Consider the following 27,455-nt stretch of genomic DNA (forward strand, 5'->3'; position numbering starts at 1 on the left):
GTTCCTGGTATATCTGGAGAAAGCGAAAGAAAGTAACTCTCTGCGTAAATAGTGACTCGAGAAGGCTTGACCAATGGACACGTGCGAGGGAACAGGGTTTCTTGGAGGAGGAAGCGACTGCAGCTGCTTGTAACCGTGCACTGCTTCGCACCGCCCACTCGCTTTCTTCCCTTCTCTACTTTTATGCGCGACCTTTCTCCAGACATTCCCGGGATGCGTATTTACAAACCCTATAGTACTGCAGAACCTCCAGCGATATTTGCCTACTGATTGGCTGCCATTCCGGAAGTTGATGCAGCGTTGCTACAAGTTAACGCTAGATGGCAGGGTTCAAATTAACAGTGCAGATTTCAGATATCCATCCCAACTAGATAAGAAACTCATTAACACTAAGGTTCATTTTTTAGCAAGATTATTTGAATTAATGTGTTAGAAGACAGAAATCAGAATGATTTTTCTATTTAAAGTGACATCAGTGCAAATATTGTAACTACCAATGACTATTGAGAAAATTATTTATATCCAACGTATAGCATTTTAAACATTATATTTTATTATACAGGGTGATTTTTTTTAAAACTCATGGTTTTCTTTGTTGTGTAAAATTTGTAAATGAAGTATTATTTCCATGCGGTTTGTGGCAAATGAATAAGGAAGGATGGGAGATTTATTGGAGTATGTTTACCGGTTTATATGCATCCCGGGTAATATCGCCCACGCCTCAACAAAAACAGCAAATATTCACCAGTGTACCCTACAATAACATTGAAGTATTGGATTTTTGCTAAACTGAATTAATGAAAATGAGTTTTTTTGTATTCACTCAAACATAAATAAAAGATAAAAATTATGGCACAGACATATGACATAACATCTCACCTTTAAAGAAGGTGCTGAAAGTGCTGTAAACAAAGTCGAACACGCCGTTCCATGTTAAGGGCTGTCTGACATAGTGTTTCTGTGCTAATGTTCGCAATTTCAGTGATAATGTTCTGCTTCAACATTTCCAGGGATGTAAGGTGGTTTGTGTACACACGTCCCTTTAGGAAGCCCCACAGAAAGAAGTCAAGTGAAGTTAAGTCTGGAGATCTCGGAGGCCACAATCCCTTTGAAATAACCCTATACGCAAAGAAACTTTCAATCAGTGCCATACTGTCATGCGATGTATGGTATGTAGCACCATCCTGTTGAAAATAACCCTGTGTGAGTTCAATGTCGTCCAAACTTTCAACAAATTCCATGAATATTGCCCTGTACCGCTCTGTGTTCACTGCTTCATTGAAGAAGATTGGACCCACTATACGTGATGCTGAGACAGCGCACCATACCCCAACTTTCTGTGAGTGCAACGGAATTTCGATTACACTATGTGGATTTTCAGATGCCCATATCCGTGTATTCTGAGAATTAACATACCCAGAGAGATGAAACCAGGCTTCATCAGTAAACCACGTTATTTTCAGAATATCAGGATTACGCACAATAAACATTAAAAACCAATTACAGTAATCTAAACGTTTAACTTTATCTGGATCCTTCAATTCTTGAACAGCTTTAATTTTGTACGCCCTTAGTTTCGCAGTTTTCGCTGCCTTTTGACATGTTGAATAGCTATAGCCGGTTTCTTGTGACAAACGACGGAGAGACCTCAAGAGTCGAGCACTAACATCTTCCACAACACCTGCCCGCGGGGTCTGATGCTTCCCTGTCTCACTCAGAAGCGATCCTGTTTCTTCCAATTTCTTCACTAGCGACAATATTCTGTTCCTGTCTGGGGCAGAACGTGAGGCAAATTTGTTTCTAAATGCTCTTTGCGTAGCAACAACAGAATCAGTTTTCCAAAAACTTTTTACGATTAACACATGTTCCTGCAAGGAGTACACCATTCTTACTGTGTCTCCTGATCACAATAACGCAACTTTTCAGCACAACAATTACGCAAAAAGCACACAACTTTCCAGCACAACAATATAACAGCTCAGTTTCCTGGTTATTGTTGACAATGACAACGGTGCTATCTACAGGAGGAAACTTAAACCTCCGCACTGCATCCAAACCCCCAGACTATATAGACGCGAAAGGTACACTGGTGAATATTTGCTGTTTTTGTTGAGGCGTGGGCGATATTACCCGGGATGCATATAAACCGGTAAACATACTCCAATAAATCTCCCATCCTTCCTTATTCATTTGCCACAAACCGCATGGAAATAATACTTCATTTACAAATTTTACACAACAAAGAAAACCATGAGTTTTAAAAAAATCACCCTGTATAAACGTATATTTCTTAATATAATTTCGACAATCTGATTACAAACTTTATTACTATATAATCACAAGGCTTATTTTTCCATACTTTTGCTGTAAATAAAGAAGCAAGGAACATTGGACACGGAACATAAACACTTCCGGTGCACACAGCCTATAAGAAAGCGTTATATACCTCTGGTTCTGCAGCACTATCGGGTTTGTAAATACGCTCCCGGGATAGAGTATAGTGTAGGGCAGCTGCTTCTTGGATATTCTCTCTCGTAGCTGCTGATAGGATAAATCGTTTTCTTCCTCAGCACGTGATTGGCGGCTCACTGATGAATCAGAATCCTTCTCTGACGTCACGCACTGTTGCACCATGCAATATTCCCTTGTTCCCAATAATGCTGATTAGTAACACCTAATGCGATCAGATGGTTTTATGAGCTAATTCTGAAACTGTGAATTACATCGTGTCCTGGTCTGCTTCTAAAGTCCCAGGAGATTGAAGACGTTCACACAACAGACTCTCTAACACTAATCGATTCTCTGTCGGTGGTGATCAAAGCGATAGAGTCCTTTAGAGACGAGGAGAGCCTTTGATCTGGTATGCAGCATATGGGAACCCGTTTCGGGAAATATGCATGTCACGTGGTTCAAAACCTAGATCGCATTATCCACAGCTCTCCTCATGGTTGAAACACTCATAGCAACCCAATCCCAATAGGGTGTTCAAAATTAGAATATTTCAATGACTCGTGAACAAATGGATTGAATATTACAATTCGGTATCCCAACAGTGACCAGGAATTCCTCATTGTGATATTATTTCTGTGCTTATAGCTACAATAGATTATACCGGTAAGAAAAAGTAGGAGCTGAAATTCGCACTGGAGGCAGATATCTTGAATGACTGGAATGCAATTGAATTTGAGTAAAACTGGTCAAATCGTTTCAAGATGGCGGGAGAAATATTTATTTTTTCAAGTTTTCGGACATCTCAAGTTCTGATATTTAAAAATATCTGTCTAGTCAATATTTTCAGGTATTAAAACGTGTCTTGGAATTTTTGGGATATTGCATAAGTGTTAGTTTGTTAGTGTAAAATTTCGAGAATAGTGTGTGTGTGTGGAGGGTCGGGCACTTTTTTATGCGCCTTCAGCCGCATACGTTCGAAGTCATGCGCTTTGGTCCTTGTGCTCTGAATTTCTCGGTTCCCCTGCATTTCCTTTCTTTAAATTCCTTATTTATAATATACAATTACATACATATTACAAAATAAACAAAAAGAAATAAAACAATGTTACACACATAATTTGGTTATGATATGTTTTATGTTATAATAGTTAAATGTGTATTAATATCAAGACTTATTTTGGTATCCAGAACAAGTCGTCTCTGTTAGCACATGGATAGTTTGGAATGTGGTTAGTTATTGTATGTATGTTATTTTATGTTGTTTTATATTTTATTCTTGGGGGGTTGGGAATGAGTATATAAAATAAAACCATTCATGGATCCAGAACAGCTGTAAATATGTTGTGAGGATAGCAATTGAATCCACATGTCCGGTGATATGGTAATTATTTATTAGTTGGGGTATGTGAATTGAGATTCGTTGGTTTTACACTTTGCGGTAGGGTATTTGATCCACTTTGGTCTGCAGGGCCTCCCAGATGGCGCAGCGGTAGCGTCGTTGCCTTGTAATCAAGGGGTCTCGGATTTGATACCCGGTGGAGGCACATAGTGGTTCGGATACCACTTTAAACTGTAGGTCCAGTCCCGATTAGCCTTACTGTGTATAAAGTGGACTTAAAACACCAAATCAATCAACCACTCTGGTTTCCAGAATAGGTCATATTCTAGTATTCCGTGTTTGTTTATTTATTTTGTTTCCGTGGAGATTAGTTTTTAGGATATACAAGAACACGAATGTAAGGATGCATACATAATATGATAGGATACATACATGTTAACATACAGTGTATACTTATAGAATTAATGTAATTGTGGAAGTAACTTCATTATTGGCTGTTATCATGTAAACATATCTACTCTACCTACCTAATTGTTACAAATAATATTATTGGACTCCAATAAGGTGGAAATAAGGGTAAATGAAATGGCATCATTAAGATTAGGATTCAAATGAAAATTAAAATGAAAGTGAGACTTAAATTGAAAATTAAAATTAAGGGTAGGACAGCTAAAATAGAGCGGCAAATCACCAATGGATTAACCAACTGCCATAAATTATATCACTGGGTCTTAAATTTTCCCAGGAGCCAAATAGTTTAAAGGACAACTGTGTAAATCAGCAAAGCCATAACATAAGCCTGACCGTCACATAACTTTTGAAAATACACTTGGCGCGGTTTATGCGTGCAAGAGTTCTTTCTTTGCCAAAAGCAATTTTTTAAAAAGTTTGTCAATGTTTGCTTGAATTCGAAACTGGATCTGCAATTCAAAGATTTATCCCAATCAATGTGCACTGTACATTTTAGCGTTAGTACAGATTTAGTTCTTCATTTTCCATATTATGCATTTAGTTAATCTTATCCCCAAGAGGCGAATATGACTTTTACTGCTGTGAGATATAACACTCTTTTCCACCACGACCTGGCAACACTGCCGGAACAATCACGGACATCGACGAAGACGCATTGAATGGTGTTCATCAGACTTCCACGCAGAGGGAACAGACTCTGACGTCACAGTGGTGCTGTCCTCGATTTCTCTTTCACTCCCCCTCCCACTTCCCACTCCCTTTCTCTCACTATCCTGTCTTCTCTGTGCACCCATCTCATCCTACTCCCCTCTGATAAGATTTACGTCTGATGCGATATTTTCTGGATGAATGGAACGATATTTCTATGCCGGGGGAGAGCCTTTTTTTTTTAACTCTCGTCTTTCTCTTCTTCTTCCCGAAGCTAGGAATTGGAAACACAAACAAGTTGTTAAACTGAAAAGGCCTGTTCCAAAAGACGTAAAAAGACGGGATTTGTTCGTTCTCAGCCGCTCTTTCTGATCTTACACCATAATTTGTTCTTCCTGAAACCAATGTTCGACCAACTCGTGCATCGTGCAATCTACGAATGTGCAAAGCCTTTGACATTGGGTTGGGGAAACCCCCTTAATATTCCAAATTCTGGAAAAGTACATCTAGATATATGTAATAGAAAATAAGAAGGAACGTGATAACTTCAAACTGAAACGAGTGATTTTGAGGAGGCTAAAATAGTATATCTCGTTTGCGCTCTCTCGGAAAACTATCCATGCTTACTCCTAACTGGGAGTCGCGCTGGTCTAGTCGGTAGAGTGTCTGTCTGCCACCAGGAATTTCCGGCCTTGTCCCCCTCATGAAGCGGCTCTGGGGTTCACCCAGCCTCAAATCAATGTTGGGAGCAAACTGGGAGGTAAAGACGACCGAAGCGTGGCGGTGATCACATCACCTCCAAAATGGTCGAGATTGTAAATGTGTGGGGACCTATCCCCCCATCCCATTAATGGCACGGTGCTATATGGACGGGAAATTTATCTTTATCTTTACTCCCCCTGGAAAAAATCCGGCAGGCGTCTGGTGCAACGAAACTATTAGGACTATCTATACAACCATGAAAGCAAATATCCCAAAGGTTACCTTGAATTCTGTAGAGGAAATGTACATGCAATTTTCCAAACGTTAGAACATCGTGGCGTTTTTCAGGAGGAGAGGAATTTCCGATAACGATTTTTGCTGGAAAGGAGAAAAAGACTTCTGTTTCTTGATCCAATTGTTGATGATCAACAAGAGTTGGAAGATGATAACGATCCTTATGAAGATTGAAGCTACACAGATACACGGCGCCCCCACCACTTTACTCCTTAAGATTGTTCGTCCCTGGTGCGTTTGCCTTTGCAGTAAACGACTTCACCCTCCGTCGTAGGGGGTAGGTCCCGTGGACAAATTGGGCTGCGAGTCTGATGTAGAGCAAATTGCAGATTGCCATATTTACAAATGATTACTGAAGTACCCCACATGTGATGCAACTTGGAGAAGATGCACACTGAAGGGGAAGGACTACTTCTCTGAGCCGATCTCCTCAACTTTGGTCTCTGGCTCAAGCCTAGGTGCTGGATCACGCTGGGTTGGCCTGAGATGTCCTTCCTCTGAACAGGCTCTGGGCCTCACGTCCACCCTGCAGTGGAACCGTTCCTCTCTGTGGCGGAAACTCTCGCACTCTGGCAAACACGTCTTCCTCTATATTCTCTTGTTGATGCAGGTTGGCTACCAGTTTTGTAGTATCTCGGGATTTGAATAATAACCTGATTTGTTCCAGTTAAGTTCGGTAAAAAGAAACTGTTCAGTCTAATACTCTGTTGCTGACTTATGAAGAGAGAGTTGTTGTAGTTGTAACCTTTTTTACCGTCACGATCAGTCCCGAGAACCGGCGCCTTCTCCAATATCTCCTTCAGGTGAAGTATCTTGTTGCATACGTGATTAAGGATCGACCAAATAGTCACGTCAAATTTCATCACTTGAATGAAGCGAATGGTGTATCTGACACCGACAGTAATGTTCGACGCAGATGATCTGTTCTCGCGAAACCCCAATTTCCCTTGCCTAAAAAATGGCTATTGAGAATATCCTTGACAGAAACCAGTCAAAGTTACTTGTCGTTACTGTAGCAGTGAGGCCATTAGCAGTGTTATGGCTGTGTGCACTCATGCGAAATCATCAATTGCAAAGTGTTTATTGTGCATCTGTTGTCATACCCAGAAAGCGTCTTATTTTATTCGAGAAAGTGATAGATATGCTGTAACAAAGTATTTTGGCTTCACTCATCCATCCCTCAGCTTTTCCAGCTTGAGTCAACCTTTCCAAGGGCTAAATAGGTGCAGAAGTACGGGTTTTCATCTTGCAATTGTGGCAGTTAACGTTTGCGGCGATGTGGGTCCTAGCTCCAAATACGCCATTTGGTATCCTTTCAGGAGTTCGAAATGGTTATTGTTCATGAAGTCGATTATCTAATCCAAACATGAAACGGCCAGGTATACATACTCATGCGCCCTTTTAGACAAATATTTAAATTTTGTGAAGATGTTTCTGACTAAGAGGTTACAACAGTAAAGAAGGTATGGTACTAAGCTACGAATTTGCAGTTCTTGATTAATTTACTCAGAATAAAGTGCATTATGAAGTATTTGTACCATGAAGAAATTTACTTGCATCTGTAATAAAATAATCCGGATGTACATTTTAAATTTTCATGATTATGAATATTGAATTATACCTATTTGAAACAGTGAAAATATCTTATAATTCAACTTGCTATTCACATTCAAATACTTTAAAAAAATACAAGAATCGAATGCATGATTTATTTATTTATTTCGAACACATAGGCACATGTCCAATTACAGTTTTCACAGAGTTCACAGAGTATTATGTAAACAAGAAAGTAATACCAACAGAATTTTAAATCAAGTGAGAAATATGACATTTCAATCTACAACATACTTATAAACATGACTGATTTGATATATTGCTTGAATTAATAGAGTTTATGTAATATATGTATATAAGTTATACAGAGGTAATCAGCTAATATACATGTAAATGTAATATATTGCACATATAAGACACAATGATAAACATACGAAAGTGAAATTGATAAGGTATTTTATATTTAATAAGGTTAAACAAAAATATAGATAATGTCTAATTTAGGGTGAGCTTATGAACATAACAATCTTTATTGTGTCCTATTTATATAGGCTACAGTGTTCAGAAAATACAATGACTTTTAAATCTGAAAAGATCGATACTAGGGTTATTACTAGACACTGAATTGAACAACTTGCACATTCTCCTCAGGGGTTCCACTTCTGCCATGTTGGTTCTTCCATGCGAGATTTTAAAGAGATTATTTCTGGGTCTTAGAATAGCGTTTGGAACATAAAAGTTTCATTGTGAGACTAAAGCTGGAGAATCTATTTTTCCGTTGACAAGTTTGGATAAGAAAGTCAGTTGATGCATTTGTCTTCTTTTTTCGAACGACGGAACACTCAACATTTCACGAAACGTGTTACCCGAGGTGAACTTCGGATATTCACCACCTAGTTTAAATAACAGGTACCTCAAAAAAATTTATTTTGAAGTTTCTCTATTTTGTCTATTTCTTTCTTGACTAGAGGGTCCCAAACAACCGAGGCATATTCTAGTTTCGATCTCACAAACGCATAGTACAGCAACAAGAAAGTTTCCCTCTTTCTAAATTAACTGCCCATTCATATTATGAATTCTAAATTTCTATGGGCTTCGCTGAGGATACGTGCAATGTGTGATTGAAAGCTTAGTGATTGGTCGAAAATGACTCCAAGATCGCTAAAGGTATTCACTCTTAGAATTTCCACACCAGAGATGTTATATGAGTATTGTATGGGACACCTGTTACGCGTAAATTAAACTTTACATTTCTTGAGGTTAAGACTAACTTTATTATTCTGGCACCAATTAAGTAATTTATCAAGTTCTTCTTGCAATTGGTAACAGTTACCGTTGTTTTCTATTTTTTTTTAAATATTTTAAATATTTTTACATCGTCGGCAAAAATAAGTTTTTCAGAGTTTGTTAGCACATCTGGTAAGTCGTTAATGAAAATTAAATATAATAAGGGGCCAAGGTTCGATCCTTGTGGGACTCCAGAGCTAGCTGTGTAATAAGAGGACCTGTGGCCTTGGTACATGACATATTGTCGGCGATTCTGTAGGTACGAGTGGAGGTGAAAGGCTTATGTTGGCTAGTTTCAGCATTAGGGCGTCGTGGTGAACCGTATCAAAGGTTTTTGAAGAGTCGGTATATAGAACGTCAACTTGTCCTTTGTTATCTATACTAGATTAAATGTAATTCATTAGTTCAATAAGGTTGGTGACAGTTGAGCTCATTTGTACAAATTCATGCCGCTGAGCAGAAAGGATAGGTCTGACGTGAGAATATATATGTTTGTATACTATTTGCTCTAGAAGTTTTGCAGGAGCCGATAACTTCGCAATTGGCCCGAAATTACATATATCTACCTTATTAGCAGCTTTCGGAATCTGGCAGATTTCTGTTGTTTTCCATCTTGTAGAAAAGTTTGCTGTTTTTAAGGCTACGTTGAAAAGAGTGTGGAGTAGAAACTTAAGCACTTCCGAACATCCCTTAACTACGTAGGGGGGAATTGAATCGGGGCCGGCTGCCTTTTTCGGTTTGAGTTTCTTGATTGCTTGCTCGATTTCGTCCAGTGATATTTCCGAAAAATTTAACATACTAAGATGCGTGTTCAAGTTTGTGTTCACCTGAGGAGTTTTGTAAGAAGACGGTTCTGTGGAATAGACAGATTCGCAATATTTTGCGAATAAATCCTGGATATTTTTGTCGGTGTCTATTGGTTTATCATTATATTTCGTTGGTTGCACCGGTGAGGTCTTTCTTTGATTTTTGATAAATGACCAAAATTCATTCGTATTTTGAGTAAGGTTTGCATCGCAATTGTCCTGGTAATTTTGGTAATCTTTACTAATATCAGATTTTAATTTATTTTTTAAGGCTTTGAACTTTATTTCGTGATATTCCGTGTTCCTTACGTTTCGTTTCCATTTTTTATGATGATGGAATTTGGTTCTCAGGTCTTTGATAATTTCGCTCGTGAACCAACATGGATAAGAATTTTTGGAAGTTGTATTGAAGCGCAGGACACATTCATTAAATATGTCATAAAAAATTTCAGAAAGTTTGTTCACCGCAAGATCAATGTCTGTATAATTCATTAGTTAGTTCCAGTCCGCTGGTTCAAATTTGGGCATACTAAGAAAGTCTTCTTTATGAAAGTTGTAACGTTTACTGTTTGGGTTTGGAATTTTACGTTTCGTCTTGGTATGCAGTATGTTTATTCCTAAAGTGGGATGGTGAACGTCTTCAGGCACAAGAGCATCTTGGTGGAACACAGTTACTTCTTCGATATTTGTGAGAACTAAGTCGAATGTTCGACCGTTGCCTCTGAATAGAACTTTTGCTCTTTAAGTCGTTAAAATCTAGAAAGTATTTCAGTTCACGACAATGCAAACCTAATGAAAGTAAGTTGTTACTGGAATTAGTTACTTCAGGGATGTTGAAATCGCCAGCAATGAGTAGTGGGCTCCCTAGAGGACAATGTGCAGTTATGTGGGAAAACAGGTTTTCGTATGACACTAAAGGGGATGATGGCTGAATGTACACTACACAAACGTAACTCTCGAGACCGTGTTCTGTTTTAAATTTTATAATTAAAATATCGATCTTTTCTTCCACTAATGTAGCATTTACTAATAAAGGATTAAACTTTTCTTTTACGGCTATGAGGACGCCAGCACCTAGAGTTTTCCCCGTTTCAAGCAAATTACGGTCTGACCTAAATACAAGATAACGGTCCACAATTATTTCTGAATTGGAGATGGAGGGATTTAGTCATGTTTCTGTACAAAGGATTATGTCATAGTTATTACTGATTACACTAAGGAAAAAGTGTTTTGTTCTTGATTGAATGCCACTAAGATTTTGGTAAATAGTACCGGTATATATCACTACATTGTTTGACTGTTTATCACGAATATTTTTTGATGTGACTGTACATACAAGTGTATCAGAAGGACGAGTGACAACACTGATTGCACTGTTAATTGCTTCGCTGGATACGAGATTCCTTGGAGCTTTCACAAAATCAGCATGACCTGAGGGGATGAGGTTCTTACCTACCAAGTTGTTTGTGGAGGTTGATAGAGACACATTAGCAAAAACCTGTAATTTTAACCATTAATGTACTTCTATCTCTAATACATACATGCATACACTTTCATATATATACACCACACAGACTAACACACATACACACACAGGACAGATTCTTTATCAATTAGCTTCCTGATTTTGATGTGAGATTCTCCATTCCAACCTCACTCAATGTTGCAACTTTGTGTGGCAATTTTGTACCGCTCTGTGGCGGTGGCGTCGGTAGTAGGGCCTACCGCAACCATGTATTGGACATGGAGGGAGAATTATAGGGCTAGCAAGTGTCCCTGATCTTACACCATGTTATATCTTCATGTGGGGATATGTGAAAGAATCCGTCAACGTTCCTCCCATATTACAGATCATGAGAATTGTGAACCAGAATTTCACATACAGGTCAACAGGGACATGTTAGCCAAGACCTGAACTTATGTGGTATATGTGCCTTGTTCCCGCTGGAAGTCACATTACCACCTACATTTTTTCCCATGGAACAGTTGTTACAAGTTACACACCCGTGTAACAATTCATTACAAAATATATAATCTTGTAATTAGGGAGCTAAGTTGTAACCTTGTACATCCCTCGACATCCTTTTCAAGAAAATGTGTTCACTTTTTGCAAAGTTTGTTACGAATGTACAAATATTGTTACTAATTTTTGTTTCTTCCTTACAGCAATTCGTTTGGAACGACTTCTCTGAAGAATACGTGTCAACGGATAGCAAACACACCTACTACCCTTCTGTCATAATCAACGACCATTTATACGAGCTCAAGATATCGGACATTCCAGTAATACCTTACTTTCCGGTCAACTCATACTACGAATGGACGGAATTTCGTTTCTACGGTCTACGAAACGCTTCCGCCTACATTTTGGTGTTCGATCTTTCCAATGTGGACACTTTTCAGTACATAAGCAAGTTGAAGGACCAAATAATGGAGAGCCGGGACATGAGAAACGTACCAATATTAGTTGTCGGCAATAAACTCGACCTTGTGGAATCTTCCCGCGAAGCAAGCGACACGAGGGAGAAGCGGGAGATCGTGAAGTTAGTGAAGAAGGAGTGGAACTGTTCGTATATAGAGTGCAGCGCCAAATATAATTGGAGGGTCGTGGCTCTTTTTAAGGAATTGATGAAGACTGTGGACATGATGGAGAATGGGCAGTATAAAGAAGTGTATTCACCGATGGAAAACCTTCACGATGCCTTCGATAGAAACAAATGCATCATCTTGTAAATAAAAGAAGACACTGTGGTCGGCTGTGATATATTTTTAACAGTTTTCAACTCGGTGCAAATTCTTGGTGTTTCTTCATTACTCTGGTGCGAGTTGACTTATGCAAAATCAGTTCGGATCAAGATTGTAATTGTGCATCTTCTAGCACATGTAAGTCAAAAGTGACTCTCAAGATATCGACAATATAACTTCACATTCTTCTTGTGAATGAAATGGTATCAAAACGTAATTTCAACCATTTTTACACACAAAGTAACAAATGTCCATGATATCAGAATCTGAATGCATCCAACTCTAGCTTGAATGACTTTAAAATGGCCAAATCTGTTTACAGAAAAGTTATAAAAATAAGGATATCAGTTCATAATTCTTAAAAACACAATTTGTTATTATGGATACTTTCCAGTTACAAGGTGACTGGATAAGATATGGTGCTGATAATGTCTGACCAAGGTAGGTGCATAAAAGTGAGTCAACAAATAACTGAAATCAATTAAGTGCTGTAATTGGAGTCACATCCACGCGATAAATTTCCATACAAATCAATGCACTTTGTAACAAAAGAGGAAGTCAAGGAAAGAATGAAAAATTGTAATATTTGAAACCGTGGTTTCATATGTTTCTCTGTTGTTCAAGTATTATAATAGAGACTAGTATGAAGTCAGTTCGGATGCAGTCATAGACTGTAGAAGACTATGAGTTAAAATGTTCATAACAGATTGTAAATTAATAATTAAAGTTGAATTGACAGTTGAGTCTAATAATGAATATCAATCATATTATCACTTTGACCTTTTGGAAAAGCAAGAAAAATCCAATAATCCGGATAGAGAAAAATTTCAAGAAACAGTAAAAATTTGTAGGTGATCTACACCTTAATGATCATTCTGAGAATTGTTAATGCATACTTGTCAAAGATTAAGCTATAACATGAGTAATGCCTTATTTTCTTTCTATTTTGTAAATAATTCCACAACCGATAGACGACTTAAAGAACTGCATCATATATTTTTCACTTTTAAAAATATTAATAAGAATTCACAGTTGTATACAACTTTCGATTACGAATTATGTATTTTTAGAAATTTATGTAACTATATTATAAAGTAATACAACAAGCTAAAATTTCTATTCATTACAAATGGTAGACATTTTTCATGATTTTTTTAACAGTAAGCTCTCCGAAATGTGATTTTTATATAATTTATCTACTCTAACTAGAGTACTAATTATAATAGTTACTTTATTTTAATCAATATTCGATAGTATGTAGCCTACGTACAAAATATGTGAAATAAGGTACTTGATATGGTTAATTCAAATAGACAAAACAGCAAGAAATGAGGTTATAAACTAGTACAGAGTAACTTAAATTATTTTTTTCATTTGCATCTTACTTGCTTTGAGTTTAATTAACAAGGTTTATATTTAATATGAGCAGTTACACACATATTTCATTGTCAGTGCATATTATAGTTTCGTTACAGTTAAGAAACTTATGTGCTAGCAACTTGCGAATGATTGTTGATAATATACGTACCCGAAAAACATGTATTTAAAGAGCAATCCTTTGTACGTACATACTATATATATGCAATGTGCTTCTTCATAGGACGAATGAATATTGAATTACATAAAAAAAAATGAAAACCATATTTTGCAATAACAACCATGAAGTAGATTGATTTTGCACCAATATAAGTTTCATGTTTGTTGAATTTTTGGTAGACCTATTATGTTAATACTTTTTATATTCGTATAAAACGTAGTTAATGTTTATGTTTCCCTACTGGAAACGGATGGTGTGATGATTCTTAAAAATACCACTACGTTGTTAAATAGTTTTCTTAGAAGTATGTTGCTGCTTGCAGAATTGGAAATATTATAATGGCTGTTCAAGGAATAGAAATCTGAAAGGCCAGCTGTTATTTACCACTCTATCAAGAAATTAACAATTGAGTGCTCAAGAATAAAACGATGCCTTTCAACAATGGATTACCATGTAAGAAGTATTGATAAATTTAAAGAAATCAACAATAAAACGAATGCATTATTTGAATAATGCTGCCAAATACATTTAGATAAACAGTGTTGTTTAATTATTCAAATTTTGAATGATCATGATTCATGATTGAATGCAAGATTTGTTGTCGATAGAATTTATGTACAAAATTCATGTTTTTAGTGCACAGAAATTTGTACCACATGGAACTGTAGGAAAAAGAGAGTTCATTGTCATTGTTCCGTCATGTAATTATAATTACAAAAAAGAAACACTAAATTTTTTATTCAACTTTTGTAATAACCATGTTTCAGTTCAGAACAAATTGAAATTTTAAATTCTAATGACACAGCTCAATGTGAGGTACGGGCAGTGAAATCTCAGTATGTTTTTTTTTTTGCACCAAAGGATATGCAAACAGCATTGCTGCATCAGTTTATTGAATATTGACATTTCATTAATGGAAAAATAAACAGAGCGGTGTGTACTTTAACTGAGGTTACTCCCAACACAGATAGGTCGTAGAAAATTAGCTCTTTGAATTTTGTATTAGTTTTGTTAGTTGAATGGATAATGCCTTTGAGAATTCAGTTACTGCTTTGTACAGTTTACATTTTCATTTTGTACCATGAGAGATACCATATTGTATTTTTTTCTGTTTGTATATAATTAAACGAAGACTTTGTTGTATTTGTTACTGTTTGTAAATCATGTGATGAAAACACATTGTTGACTCGGTGTACATAGAATAGTTGATAAAGTGGATAAAAATTTTTATTGAGGTATGTACTCAATGTTTTTTTTTTTAAACAAAAAGTGTGCTCATAAAGTGTTCCAGAATTATATTGTTTTAAATATTCTTCCTTGCAGGTTCCTACTGACCTCCGTGATAGAGTGGTTAGCATACCGGGGCATTAGTGCTCTTGTATATATCCCTTCATCAATTTAAGCATATCATCACTCATCTTCATAGCCGAGATTAGCTAAATATGGTAGAAAATCAATGCCTAATAAAAATCAATTCGAATCAGTCTTACAGATTGTTCCATGATAAACTATTTGTTTCTTAGTGAACACAACTACTCCATCAGATTTCGTTTCATTCTGTCTCTCACACTAGCGTATCCGGTGAGAATAAACGCTTGCTCACCCCTGGAAAACGAGTGGTCAAGGCTAGGGAATGCCACACAGTTGAAGACACTTGTGAAGGTTTGATGAATTGATTTAGATTATTTTACTTTACTGTTTACCCACTTATGGGTAATCACGAAGAAATATGATTAAGTTGTTCACAAAGAACACCCATCTCCTGGCCGGAATTCAAAACCGCACCAACTGGCGTCGTAGTGCGCTGCGTTAACCACTCTGCCACGGAGGTTCATCTCTTACAAAGGGTAGCAAGTGATATAGAGTTAAAATATCAAAGGCTTGGTATTTATTTGTGTTCATGTTATTTGATGTTGCTTTTCTTCCAATTTAGTCTAATCGCGACTATGATGATGAGTAATGAATAGATGAAATTGATGAAGGGATATCACAAAGTATACCCATTACCAACCGGGACTCGAACCAGGGAACTTTGATGGTCAGAGTGCAAGTCGACTCAGCCAGAAAACAAAGCCCAGAATGAAAACACTTAAAGAAACTTGCAAAGGCTAGCGAATGGCAAACTGTTGAAGAGTTTTGACAAAGTCTTGGGGATTGCAAACCGTTGAAGAATTTGACAAAGCCTTCAGAATGGCAAACAGTTGAAGTATTTGACAATGGTTTGGGAATCCCAAACTATTGAACAATTTGACAATGGCTTGGGAATGGCAAACAGTTTAACAATTTAGCAAAGGCTTGGGAATGGCAAACAGTTGAAGAATTTGACAAAGTTTGGAAATGACAAAACGTTGATGAAATTTACAAAGACTTGGGAATGTCAAATTGTTGAAGATTTTGACAAAAACTTAGATGGATTGATAGAAAACAGTTGAAGAATTGGACAAAGGCCTGGGAATGGCAAATAGTTCAAGAGTTTAACAAAGCATTGGAATGAAAAAGATTGATTGATTGTTTGATTTTGGGAATGGAAAAGAGTTGAAGAATTTGAAAAAGGTTTGGGAATGGCAAATAGTTGAAGAATTTGACATAGGCTTGGGAATTACATAGCTATTAAATCTGGCATAGGATTGATAATAGGATGTATACTTTTTCAGGAAAAATAACTAATCAAATCTGTATCTACAGTTTATAATTTACTATTTCTGGTAAATAAAAAACATATGCGTTCTAATTTTGAAACTAAAATTTGACATGTTAATGCTTATTGAGAGAGATGCGGTCTAACATGCATTATCTGCCTTGAGAATTCGCCACAACACAGATTTCCGCTGACACGTGCATTTTCAGGTGTGGTGGCAGTGATTGCAAGTCAGACTCGGCGAACTCGAATAATTGCAACGCATGATAATTACGTTGAAAGTGGCAACAATGAGCAATGGAATGCGATCGGGACTCCCATTGTAGAGTAATTTAATCAGGACTGCGGTTTGTTTCGCTGTAGGCATTCCTTCATCGGCTTGCGAAACGATGTATTTGGAGAATTCAAACAATGATAATTGATATTTCCCAGAACTCGTTCCAGACCTGCCATGACTATTGATTTCACTGGCTGAGCTATTTACTGTATTGAAGGGTGTTCGTCACTGGTTTATTATTTCCAACATGTTTCTCTCATAGGCTGCACCACAGGGGGAGTTCGAGGGGCTGCTTACGCGTCCTCAGTTTCCATCTCGGTAATTATCACGGGCGTACACATGGAGGGTCAAGGAGGCACTTGCTCATCTGTAGGAATAAGGAAAAATTGTATACTTATTTCAAATTTGCAGTTTAATTTCTCTTGTGTGTTTTGTTTCCTTTCTGTCTTTGTAGTATACCTCTTCTTGTCTCAAACTTATTCCCTGTATCTTCGTGATGATTTCTTTTTCTATGTTTTGTCTCCCGTTTCCTCCACTCTCTCTCTCTCTCTCTCTCTCTCTTTCTCTCCACACAGACATATACTTGTAACTACACACACACACATATATATATATATGTGTGTGTGTGTGTTCGATACCCGGTGGAGGTACAAGTGGTTCGGATTCCACTTTAAACTGTAGGTCCAGTCTCGATTAGCCTTACTGTGCATAAAGTGGACTTAAAACAACAAATCAATAAATCAATCAATCATGTGTGTGTGTGTGTGTATGTCATGGGAAGGCGAACAAGCATCAAAAGCTAAAGGAAAAATCAAGTATTACTCAAGTACATTGACCCAATCAAGGCGGCGATAATAACAAAATTCCTCTGGTAAGAAAGAGTCCAGCTTGCAACTACCGGGTCGTTCTTCCTGATCGACAGAGGGAAGTAGTGGCACGGTAGCTTGGAAGCTCATCAGAAACCCGGCACGTGGCCAGTCGAGTAAGTACCCCGGACGTTTGGGAAACATCAGGAGTGTTCAAACGTTATCGTGGTCGCACAGTTTACGCGCGCCACCGTTCAGGTTCTGACAGCCTACGCCTGCTACCTGGGCTAACTGTCTCGCTTGTGCCGTGGTCGTCACCAGAGTCCGAGACGCCAGAAGGGTTGCTGCACGATTAGGTGACTGTGCTTTGCTTGTCCGCCTTCCTTACCTCTTCACCGAGTCAAGGAGGGCTACCCACAATCTGCAAAACCCAATTCAACACTGTTTTACTGCTACATCTATAAGCGACATCCCTCGTACCTCGGTAAACCTTTGTCACAAAAAAGTATATACATTATACAATTTATATATATATATATATATATGATACTCTTGATATGATGAAATTGATGAATGGACACTCACAAATATCCATGTCCTGGCCAGGATTCGAACACAGGACCCCTGGTGTCGTAGCGCGAAGGGGTCCTGTGTTCGAATCCTGGCCAGGACATGGATATTTGTGAGTGTCCATTCATCAATTTCATCATATCAAGAGTGGCACAAGAAGCAAAGTAAAAGCAAATCAATCAATCAATCAATATATTGAGTGTGCGAATTAACGAGGATATGCCAGAGATTCCCCCACCCACAAAAAAAGATATCCGCTGCAAAATAAAATTATTCTTATTCCTTCCAGGGATATTCTTGTCCCTTCAAAGATTGGTTTTATTTGGTCTTTTCAGTCCACTTTATGCACAGCAAGGCTAATCAGGACTGGACCTACAGTTTAAAGTTGGATCCGTACCACTATGTGCCTCCACCGGGTAACGACGCTACCACTGCGCCATCGGGCAGGCACCCAATATCCCTTCAAAGAAAATTAAATTGAGAGCATATACAGTAAAACCTCGTTAATCCGGAATAATGGGGGGATAAGTTGCCCGGTTTAACAAAAGTCCGGATTAACTTAAATAATCTAAAATAACAGTAGAAAGTGCATTAGAACTCCGTTTATAGGAACAGAACACGTTTATTATGGTGTATTTAAAGGGCATAGGCCTAAGTACACTAGACAATACAGTAAAATATAAAGCAATACTTGGATGTACGTAGACCGTTACGGAGCAATATGACAAATGCGATTGTTGACTTCTAGCCACATTTAAAACTTTACATTATGCTTTTTTTTTGCCTTTGTCTGTCCAGATTAAGCGAAGGAAGTCCGACTTATCGGGGTCTGGATTAACGAAGTGTCACTAAACTATAATATTTCCTAACTATTGAAAAATCATTCGTTTCCGTTAATGGCATGTAAATATAGTTTCTAAATTACGTGTAAATGTTACCATACGTTATAATGACCTAGGTTATAAGCAATGTTTTAAGGTACGTAGAATCGCAAGGAAATAGTTTAGTGGCTGGTAACATTTCAAAATTTGCATATCCAGAAACAACTACATTCCGAAATGAATTCACAAGTACGCCACTGAGTGGGCTTCCCCCCAAAACAAAAGGTTAATTCGCACAGTGGTGTGTGTATGTGTGTCATTTTTTATATATTTTGACTTCTTTCTTTCTCTCTCCCACACTCCTTTCTTTATTTATTTACCTCTTTCTTTTTTCCTTAATTATTTCACCCAATTTTCCCTTTCTCTTCATCTCTCAATTTACATCTCGTATTCTTACTTATCTTCCTTCCTAATTTATGACATCTATCAGAATCCCCCCTTTCTCACACAAATATTCTTCCTTTTGACTACAAGCACACATGACGTTTACACATAGGCGTAGTTAGGTAGGAACTAGGGGTCTAAGCTCCCCTAGAACCAAACATTAGCCCCCCCAATAGAAAATTCATAATTCATGTTACTCTTGTGGTGTGTCAATCGCACTTAAGGAAATAAGTTCAAATTATCATACAGAATACAATGAAAAGTAGATTCAGGTGATATTTGTAGGGGGACAGCAGATTTCTACACCCTTTTGTCTTGAGCCATTCCACTCTCTGGTTATATGGTCATGAATGACACATCCCAATCAGGACTTATTATTTCCCACCCACTGAATATGTAAACTGTATTATTTAATTATTATAGCACCAACATTGAATTATGTGCGATATGTTTTATGGTTATTTACAAGCATTTATTTCACAGATTAACGATTGAACATTGATTTTATATTTTATTTTGTTCTCCATAAAAGTTAGAGTGAACCATATGTTATGGACCACATGTTCCGGGCGAAGTTTAAAAGACAATATATCACTATTATTGCTTTTGATATTCCACCTTAGAATGCATGAAAACATAACACACATTCAAAGAACAGCGGCAATAATTTATTAAGTGAATAATTTGGATAAATTTTGAGAACTAACGAAGCTATTATGAGAACTTTCGAGAACTAACAAATAACTAACCGTGTGACTATGTTTGAGGTGGACAACGAAAATGGATCGGTTGAATTCCGCAGGGGTGTGTCCAATACTTAACAAATAGAGCAAGACCTTTCAACAACGAGTTCCTACAATTGTGTTTTTTCTGAACATTAAAAATAGAAGCTGTCATTGCTCGATTGAGTTTGAGTTTGTCTTTCAAGTTCACTTTATACACGAAAATTCTAATCGGGACTGGACCTACAGTTTAAAGTGGGATCGTAACCCCTCTGCGCCTCCACCGGGTATCAAACTCGTGCCCTCTTGATTAGCTGTCATTGTAGAGACGTGAGTAGAAAAGCAGTTTTGGTTGGGGGAAAGGCGTCAGAACAAAGATGTCAAGTTAGTTCCTGTAGATTTGTATTGCGTACGGGATATGTAAAACTTTATACCTGAATGTCACGTGAATGTAGATGTGTCACGATCGCGAAGAAGCTATTTATTCGCCCGTAATAGCTTTATGAAATTGTGATCACTCCAGTTCATTTGTGAAATTAACATCCACATTTATCAACTACCGGAACGACACACTATCAAGAAAGAGAGATAAGAAAAAACAGAAACTATGTTCGAGTATTGGTGAGCGAATTTGTACAGTGGGATCCATGACTATTACCGTGCAAATTCTCCATCACCATGTTCGTGCACTTTATTTGACCCAATAAGAGCTTCAAGAATTAAACGAAAACTCAAAACAAGCTGTTGATAACTTCTGCACCAGCATACATAAAAATCCATCCCTTAAAAACACATAGAATGTAAGAGAAAAATTAATGAAAATAGTCATGGACAATTTGCACGGAAATACCACCGGTAATAGTCATGGATTTCACTGTACTAAAGACTTTAAATTTCTAAAGACTCCAATCACTTGGAGATGTGATTTTCAGAAAACAGCTTACGCATTGCTCATGCTGCAGACCATTTCATGAAATGTGATTACGATAGATAAACAGCTTACATCGCAAGTTGTAGCGAAATCAGGAAAATGCAAAGTTTTGTTCTGGGAAAATTAAAGAAATTAAAATTCTAACTATTCCATTACCTACGAGGACAGAACTTTTAAATGAATTTTAGCATTATAATTTGTTCATTACCATGAATATAGGATTAACAATTAATATTACAACATATTAAAATTATAGATTCTTTTGCAAAGAAGAAATATGTTATTTAATAAATTTGCAACATGTTGTATTTTTGGAACACATGCAGATCGCACTCAAGGTGTCGAATAGATTATAAATGATATGCACGCATATTTCAACATTATTTAATTGACCTCAAATTACCATTCAACAAACTATAACGAACTCCATTTATACAAGACAAAACACAATCTGTTTTTATCCACATATCGACAATTTCAAAGGTCTTATAAACCATACAAACTATTGGGTTGGTGCGAATGAAATGTCCGGCCCAGGTGCGTCATTGCCAAAGGCCAAAAAAATCAAAACTACAATACCTGGTTAATCAAAATAGTCGCCGTCTGCAGTCACACACTTTTGCCATCGCTCAGCCAACAATTGGATTCCAAGGCGGAAGAAGTCTGGAGTCTGCGACGCAAAGAACTCCTCAACGGCATGTTGCACCGCCCGATCATCAGCGAAGGTCTTCCCTATCAGGAAGTGATCGAGATGCCGAAAGAGATGGTAGTCAGTGGGAGAGAGGTCGGGAGAATAATTACATAATAAGCGTCACACATGCGACATTCCCCTTTATTTTTTTTTACTTCATTTTACCATAACCACTCAAATCTAATCTTTCCTGTGGGTTTCTTCTGACTTCTCCTTTACACTCTTGACTCTGCTGCTTCACGTTTATCCAAACCTATGTTCCCTTTTGCAGCTTCTTCCACCACTTCATGATTGTCTCCTCTCTCGTAATCCTTAAACACATCATTCTCATCTAAATATCTTCCTTCGTGGACTTCTGAAGATGAGTAATTATTCTTATCGCCAGTTTCATCACTATCATGATGATTTCCTCTATCATTTTCTCTCACATTCCTCCATTTTATCTGGTTTCCATGCACCAACTTAACATCTTTACCAACTTTAATATACCAAGTATATGTCCCTGCTCTGCGGACAATAGTGTGCATATTCGGTTCGTAAAAGTGACATTCGACAAATACAATTCCATTTCTTTTGGATAATATGTGGAAATTACCTGTTTCGCAAGGACAATCAATGCCTGTGATGTTTTAGTCATGGATAAAAGCATGAATATTGTTAATGTTAGGTTAGCCCCCAATAGACTAAAGAAACTTCGCCTATGCGTGAATGTAACACAAATTTTCAATTTGAACCCTATGTGGGCTTATGTATGAGGTTTGTTCAAAAAGTATCCGACCTTATTTTTTTTGGCGTAAACAAATGTAGTTATGGAGGCGTGGTTTGAAGCACGTATGTAGGTAATCCTAATGCGCATTTTTGTTCTTTCTTCCTGCCTGTAGAAGCAGTTAGTCGCCGCAGACCGCCGATGAGCGAGGTGGTGTTAGTGAGCGGCTTCGGAATTTCGTTTTTGACAAAATTACTGAAAAACTTGAACAACGCTACTGCATTAAATTTTGTGTCAAGCTTGCAGAATCCCAAGTGGAAACGATCCGCACGATTCGACAGGCGTTCGGGGAGGAAGCAATGTGCACCACACAGATAAATGAGTGGTACAACTGCTTCAAAGATGGCCGCACGTCAGTGGAGAGTGAAGCACGTTCTGGTAGGCCCTCAACATCCAGAAATGAGATCGCCATTGACCAGGTGAGGACCCTGGTGATGCAGGATCGTCGAATCACGATCAGAGAACTTTCAGACAAGGTTTTCATCAGCATTGGATCCGTTCATTCCATTTTGACTAATGATTTGGCCCTCAGGAGAATCTCAGCGAAGTTCGTGTCGAAGCTGCTAACGATCGATCAGAAGAAACTCCGCTTGGAGATACAGACTGTCCTGGCCAAACACAGCAAACCTGTGCTTCGTCAGGCTCCCTACTCTCCCGACATGGCTCTATGTGATTTCTGTTGTTTTTTCCCCAAGCTGAAAATGCCCCTGAAAAGAACCAGATTTCAGTCCAGAGAAGACATCATGCAAAATGCGAAGGACCAGCTTCGCGCAATCCTAAAAGAGACGTTGCAGGGATGATTCCAACAGTGCGAGAACAGTTAGGAGAAGTGTGCCCAAGGTGGGCTTTGAAGGAGATTAATGTAAAATTGTGGTATCTGAATACACAATTTTTTTATTAATAAAAGTCTGATACTTTTTGAAAAAACCTCGTATGTTACTCTATTTTTGCACATTCTATAATTTTGTGACATTCACATGTATTGGATATAATTTTATGTTTTGTAATTTTAAAAAACCCTGATGCATATTGCATGTAACAGCTGAACAAACAAGCATGTGAGCTTGAGTTTATTCTTGCCACAATAATAAGACTAAATTGTCTGTTCACTATACTTGAGATCATATTAATACACGTACACTCACCTCACTTAGTATTTTTGCAGTTTGTTTCTTTATACAGCATAGGGTAACTTCGGTGAATAACGCCAGGCGGGAAACAACGCCATTTCAAAGTTTAAACTCTGAAAGCATGGACGCATGTAAAGTTAAGGGGTGATTGAACGTTGTGCGATAAACAATAGTGTCTGGTAGCATTGCTGATCAGAACGGTTGCCATTGTCGAGCCTTCATTTAAGATAAACAGTTTGAACAGAGTAGACGTTTGAGTTGCGTTTCGAGGAAAAACGGTCCACATTTTCATAGCGCCGACAAAGGTGAGTGTTTTTTCTATTGTAGGATTAGATTTTAAATGTTAACAATTCTGTACGTACACAATACATTTATTACGTAAGTGAATGATGTGTGTACGGTTTTCATGGTCGGTGTCGTACGTTTAGAACAGTTGGTTAAAGTGCAATCTGTTGTTTCGGGAAATAACGCCATCATCGTGTCGGGGAATAACGCCACTCAATTTAAACTCAAATTTAAGGAAATGTTGATTTCGAAAATAGGTTTATCCTTGCTCAGTTACTTTCGAGGCGTACAGATATTTATTCTCGGTTAAGAAATATACGGGCCAAATGGTCAGTAGATGACTTGAGGCAAGCTATGACGGCCATCAAACAAGGGATGAAGATAGCATGTGCTGCACGTTTGTTCCAAACTATGAGTAGCCGAATGTGTGTATGTGTGGCTGCCATACTCAAATTCACGTGCCAAGTATTCATGCTTTTTCTAATAACTTACTACAGTAATTATTTTTCCTAGTACAGTTTAGTAAAGAAAATATGAATGTTTTACTTGTAATTAAGAACATGGCGTTATTACCCGACAGGTCTGGAAATAACGCCATTTTGCATTAACACAGAATTTAGTATTTTGTTGCTTTCATTATAGCAGTGCAATCAATATTTTATTACTACACAATAGAGGAAAGTTCATTCTCCTATACATGTAAGTTTCATGTTCCTAACAAAAATAATGTATGAGTTCTAGAACGAAATGACCAATTGGTGGCGTTATTCACCGAAGTTACCCTATTTGCAGAACATACAATTCAAGCTACAAGTAAATCAAACTAAGCTGTATAAAACACACCTTACCAGTACCTTCGTTGAACCTGTATAAGTTTGATTGATTGATTGAGTTCGTGTTTTAAGTACACTTTATTCACATTATGAGGACAGGACCTACAGTTTAAAGTGGGATCCGAACCACTTGTGCCTCCACCTGTTATCGAACCCGGAACCTGTATAAGTGATTGTCGTTTGTTTTCCGTTGAAATTAATATCACACCCTTCAAGGTTAATGTGGTCAGACGTCCCGTAATAACTACGACAGTCCCTTTTTTGAACCTCTGTCCACATTTTTTCAAACATAAAGCAGGACACCAAAATGTCCCTTTCTGTAGCAATGACTTATACTATATAAGTCTTATAGGAATAGTACTGCAACAATACAACTCATCTACTATCACTATAAACTTTGGCATTGTTGGGTAGAAAATACTTCACATTTCGATATCAGCAATGTGCCATATTCCAATTTTCTTAAAATGTTTACCTGGAACTAATGTCCCACTGGGCGAGTGTTTTCATACATGAATGGTTTGTGGAAAAGGGACAAGAAAACTCATTCAGGACAAACGTTGAAAGCTTTGTTGATTAAAGAGGCGAATCTAAATCACACGTTTGTAAACTTTTACAAAATGTTTCTTTTTTTAAAAAAAACAAACACACAAGGATGTGCTGAAGAAGATACATTCATTGACAAAATATCAAAGAATGACTTCTAATTCTAAAAACACTGCCTAGTTGGAGTGTAGTGCATATTACCATACTATGTAAGTTATATATACTGTATTTATTTAATTAATTTTCAAACAAGTATTTTTAACGAAACAGATAGTATATTAAAACGTATATTTGCCGTCCCGTTTGTACTTCAAAAAAGTATGAAAAAATATCCCGTTTTTCATTGTTTTAAAAATGTGGACACCTTATTCAAGGTAAGATTCGTACCCCATACAAATCCCTAGATGCTACCCCCTTGCATTCATATAACATTAAAGAGTTGCCGTGTACATAATTGCTCCGGTTTCAATACTCGGTGGAAGAACTTAGTTTGCTTCCAGTTTTAAACTGTAGGGTTTAATCTGGATTAATGTCCCTGCTACCCTTCACGACGTCCATTCACTCTTCTAAGCATTTCGGCAGATTCTATGAAATGCACCAATCTTCATCAGATTCTTGAACGATGCCATTTACAGTCTTTATTAAAGCTTGTTTGTTTGAATTCGTTTTGAAGTCCACAGTTTAAAGTGGGAACCGAACAATTATGTGTCTCCACCAGATATAGGTTTTTTTTTTATTATTGATGCAAGAACTTATGTATGAGGATTACATTTTAGTTCAAATTACATGTCTAAGCAGTGCGTTTCTAAAGTCCCCGAACTCTGACTTTAAAAATTCATTGTTAAGCAACAATGTAATTTTTTTAGAAACTGTTGCTTGTGATTGTTTTCTGGTATTGTTGGAACATACTACAAATCAATGCTAGACGACTATGAGCAACGATGCATGCACAGTAGGCATCAAAAATGAAAGCCAGATGTCCAGTTGAAAACGCGCACGAATTCAGTTCACCATCAGTTTTACACGGGGGCAGAGGGTTGCTGTTTTGGAAGCTTACTTTCAAGTTAAATCATACGAACGCTGTATAGAGATCTTTCATAGGAGATATACCAACGCTCCTTCACCTGAAAAAAAAACAACAGTAATTTAATAAAAAGGTTTCGCGAAACAGGAAACGTTGCAGATAAGTCAAGGAGCAGACGACCACAATTTTCACAGAAGACTTTCTTGTGGATGTTGGTGAAAAGTTGCAGAACTCCCCTAGGAAGTCTCTGAGGCGGTTTTCACAAGAGGTAGGAAAATCTTTGTCATCTTGTCACAGGGCTAGAAAACGTCTGAAGTTCCGAGCATACAAGGTGCGAGTTGTTCAAGAGCTAGGCCCGTTGGATTTCGAGAAACGCAGAAATTATTGTCAGTGGTTCAACAGATTTGCGCATAACAATGTGGTCAACAAACTGAACAAACATTTTTCAGTGATGAGGCCTGGTTCCATATGTGTGGATACGTGAATAGTCAGAATACTCGGATAAGGGCTACAGAAAATCCTCATGCATTACATGAAGTTCCACTTCATTCTGAGAAAGTGGGAGTGTGGTGCGCAATTTCAAGAAGAAGAATTGTGGGTCCAATTTTTTTCAACACGACTGTTGATTCAGAAGTGTATGGTAGCATCATCACTAAATTTGTAGCTTTGCTTGAGGAAGACGAACGTTACTGTTGGTTCCAACAGGATGGAGCAACGAGCCATACCTCAAATGGGTCAATGGAGATGCTCAGACATTTCTTTGGGGATCGATTGATCTCAAAAAGAGTGTGGCCGCCTCGCTCGCCAGACTTAAGCCCTCCAAACTTTTATTTGTGGGGCTATCTTAAGAACATAGTGTACAAAAACAATCCAAGGACAATCCAGGACCTAGAGGAGAATATAACCAGAGCAGTAAGCGACATCCCGGTCACGACACTGCACAAAGTGGCCTCCAATATGTGTCATCGTGTTAACGTGTGCCTAGAAGTTGATGGTAAACATTTTCGACATCTTCTCTAAATGTTAAACTTTGTTGTTCATCCTTATGGAAGAACAAACTGTAGTCCCATGTAAATATTTTCATTTTATAATAATTGAAGTGTGGAGATTTTATAATTGTTTATCATTTTCTTAAAT

The 27,455-nt window shown here is 37.6% G+C and overlaps 1 protein-coding gene across 1 annotated transcript in view; it reads left to right on the forward strand.

Moving 5' to 3' along the window:
* Positions 1-13,745, forward strand: part of LOC146001944 (ras-like protein family member 10B) — a 408,584-nt gene extending 394,839 nt beyond the window's left edge. Inside the window, exon 4 of the mRNA XM_083139665.1 lies at positions 11,719-13,745. Within this exon, the coding sequence (XP_082995791.1) occupies positions 11,719-12,285 (567 nt within the window). The 3' untranslated portion in view covers positions 12,286-13,745. The remainder of the gene's footprint in view (positions 1-11,718) is intronic.
* The last annotated feature ends 13,710 nt before the right edge of the window (positions 13,746-27,455 follow it).

The sequence above is a fragment of the Lepisma saccharinum genome, chromosome 18 (genome assembly GCF_977018435.1).
Source record: "Lepisma saccharinum chromosome 18, izLepSacc3.1, whole genome shotgun sequence".
NCBI lineage: Eukaryota > Metazoa > Arthropoda > Insecta > Zygentoma > Lepismatidae > Lepisma > Lepisma saccharinum.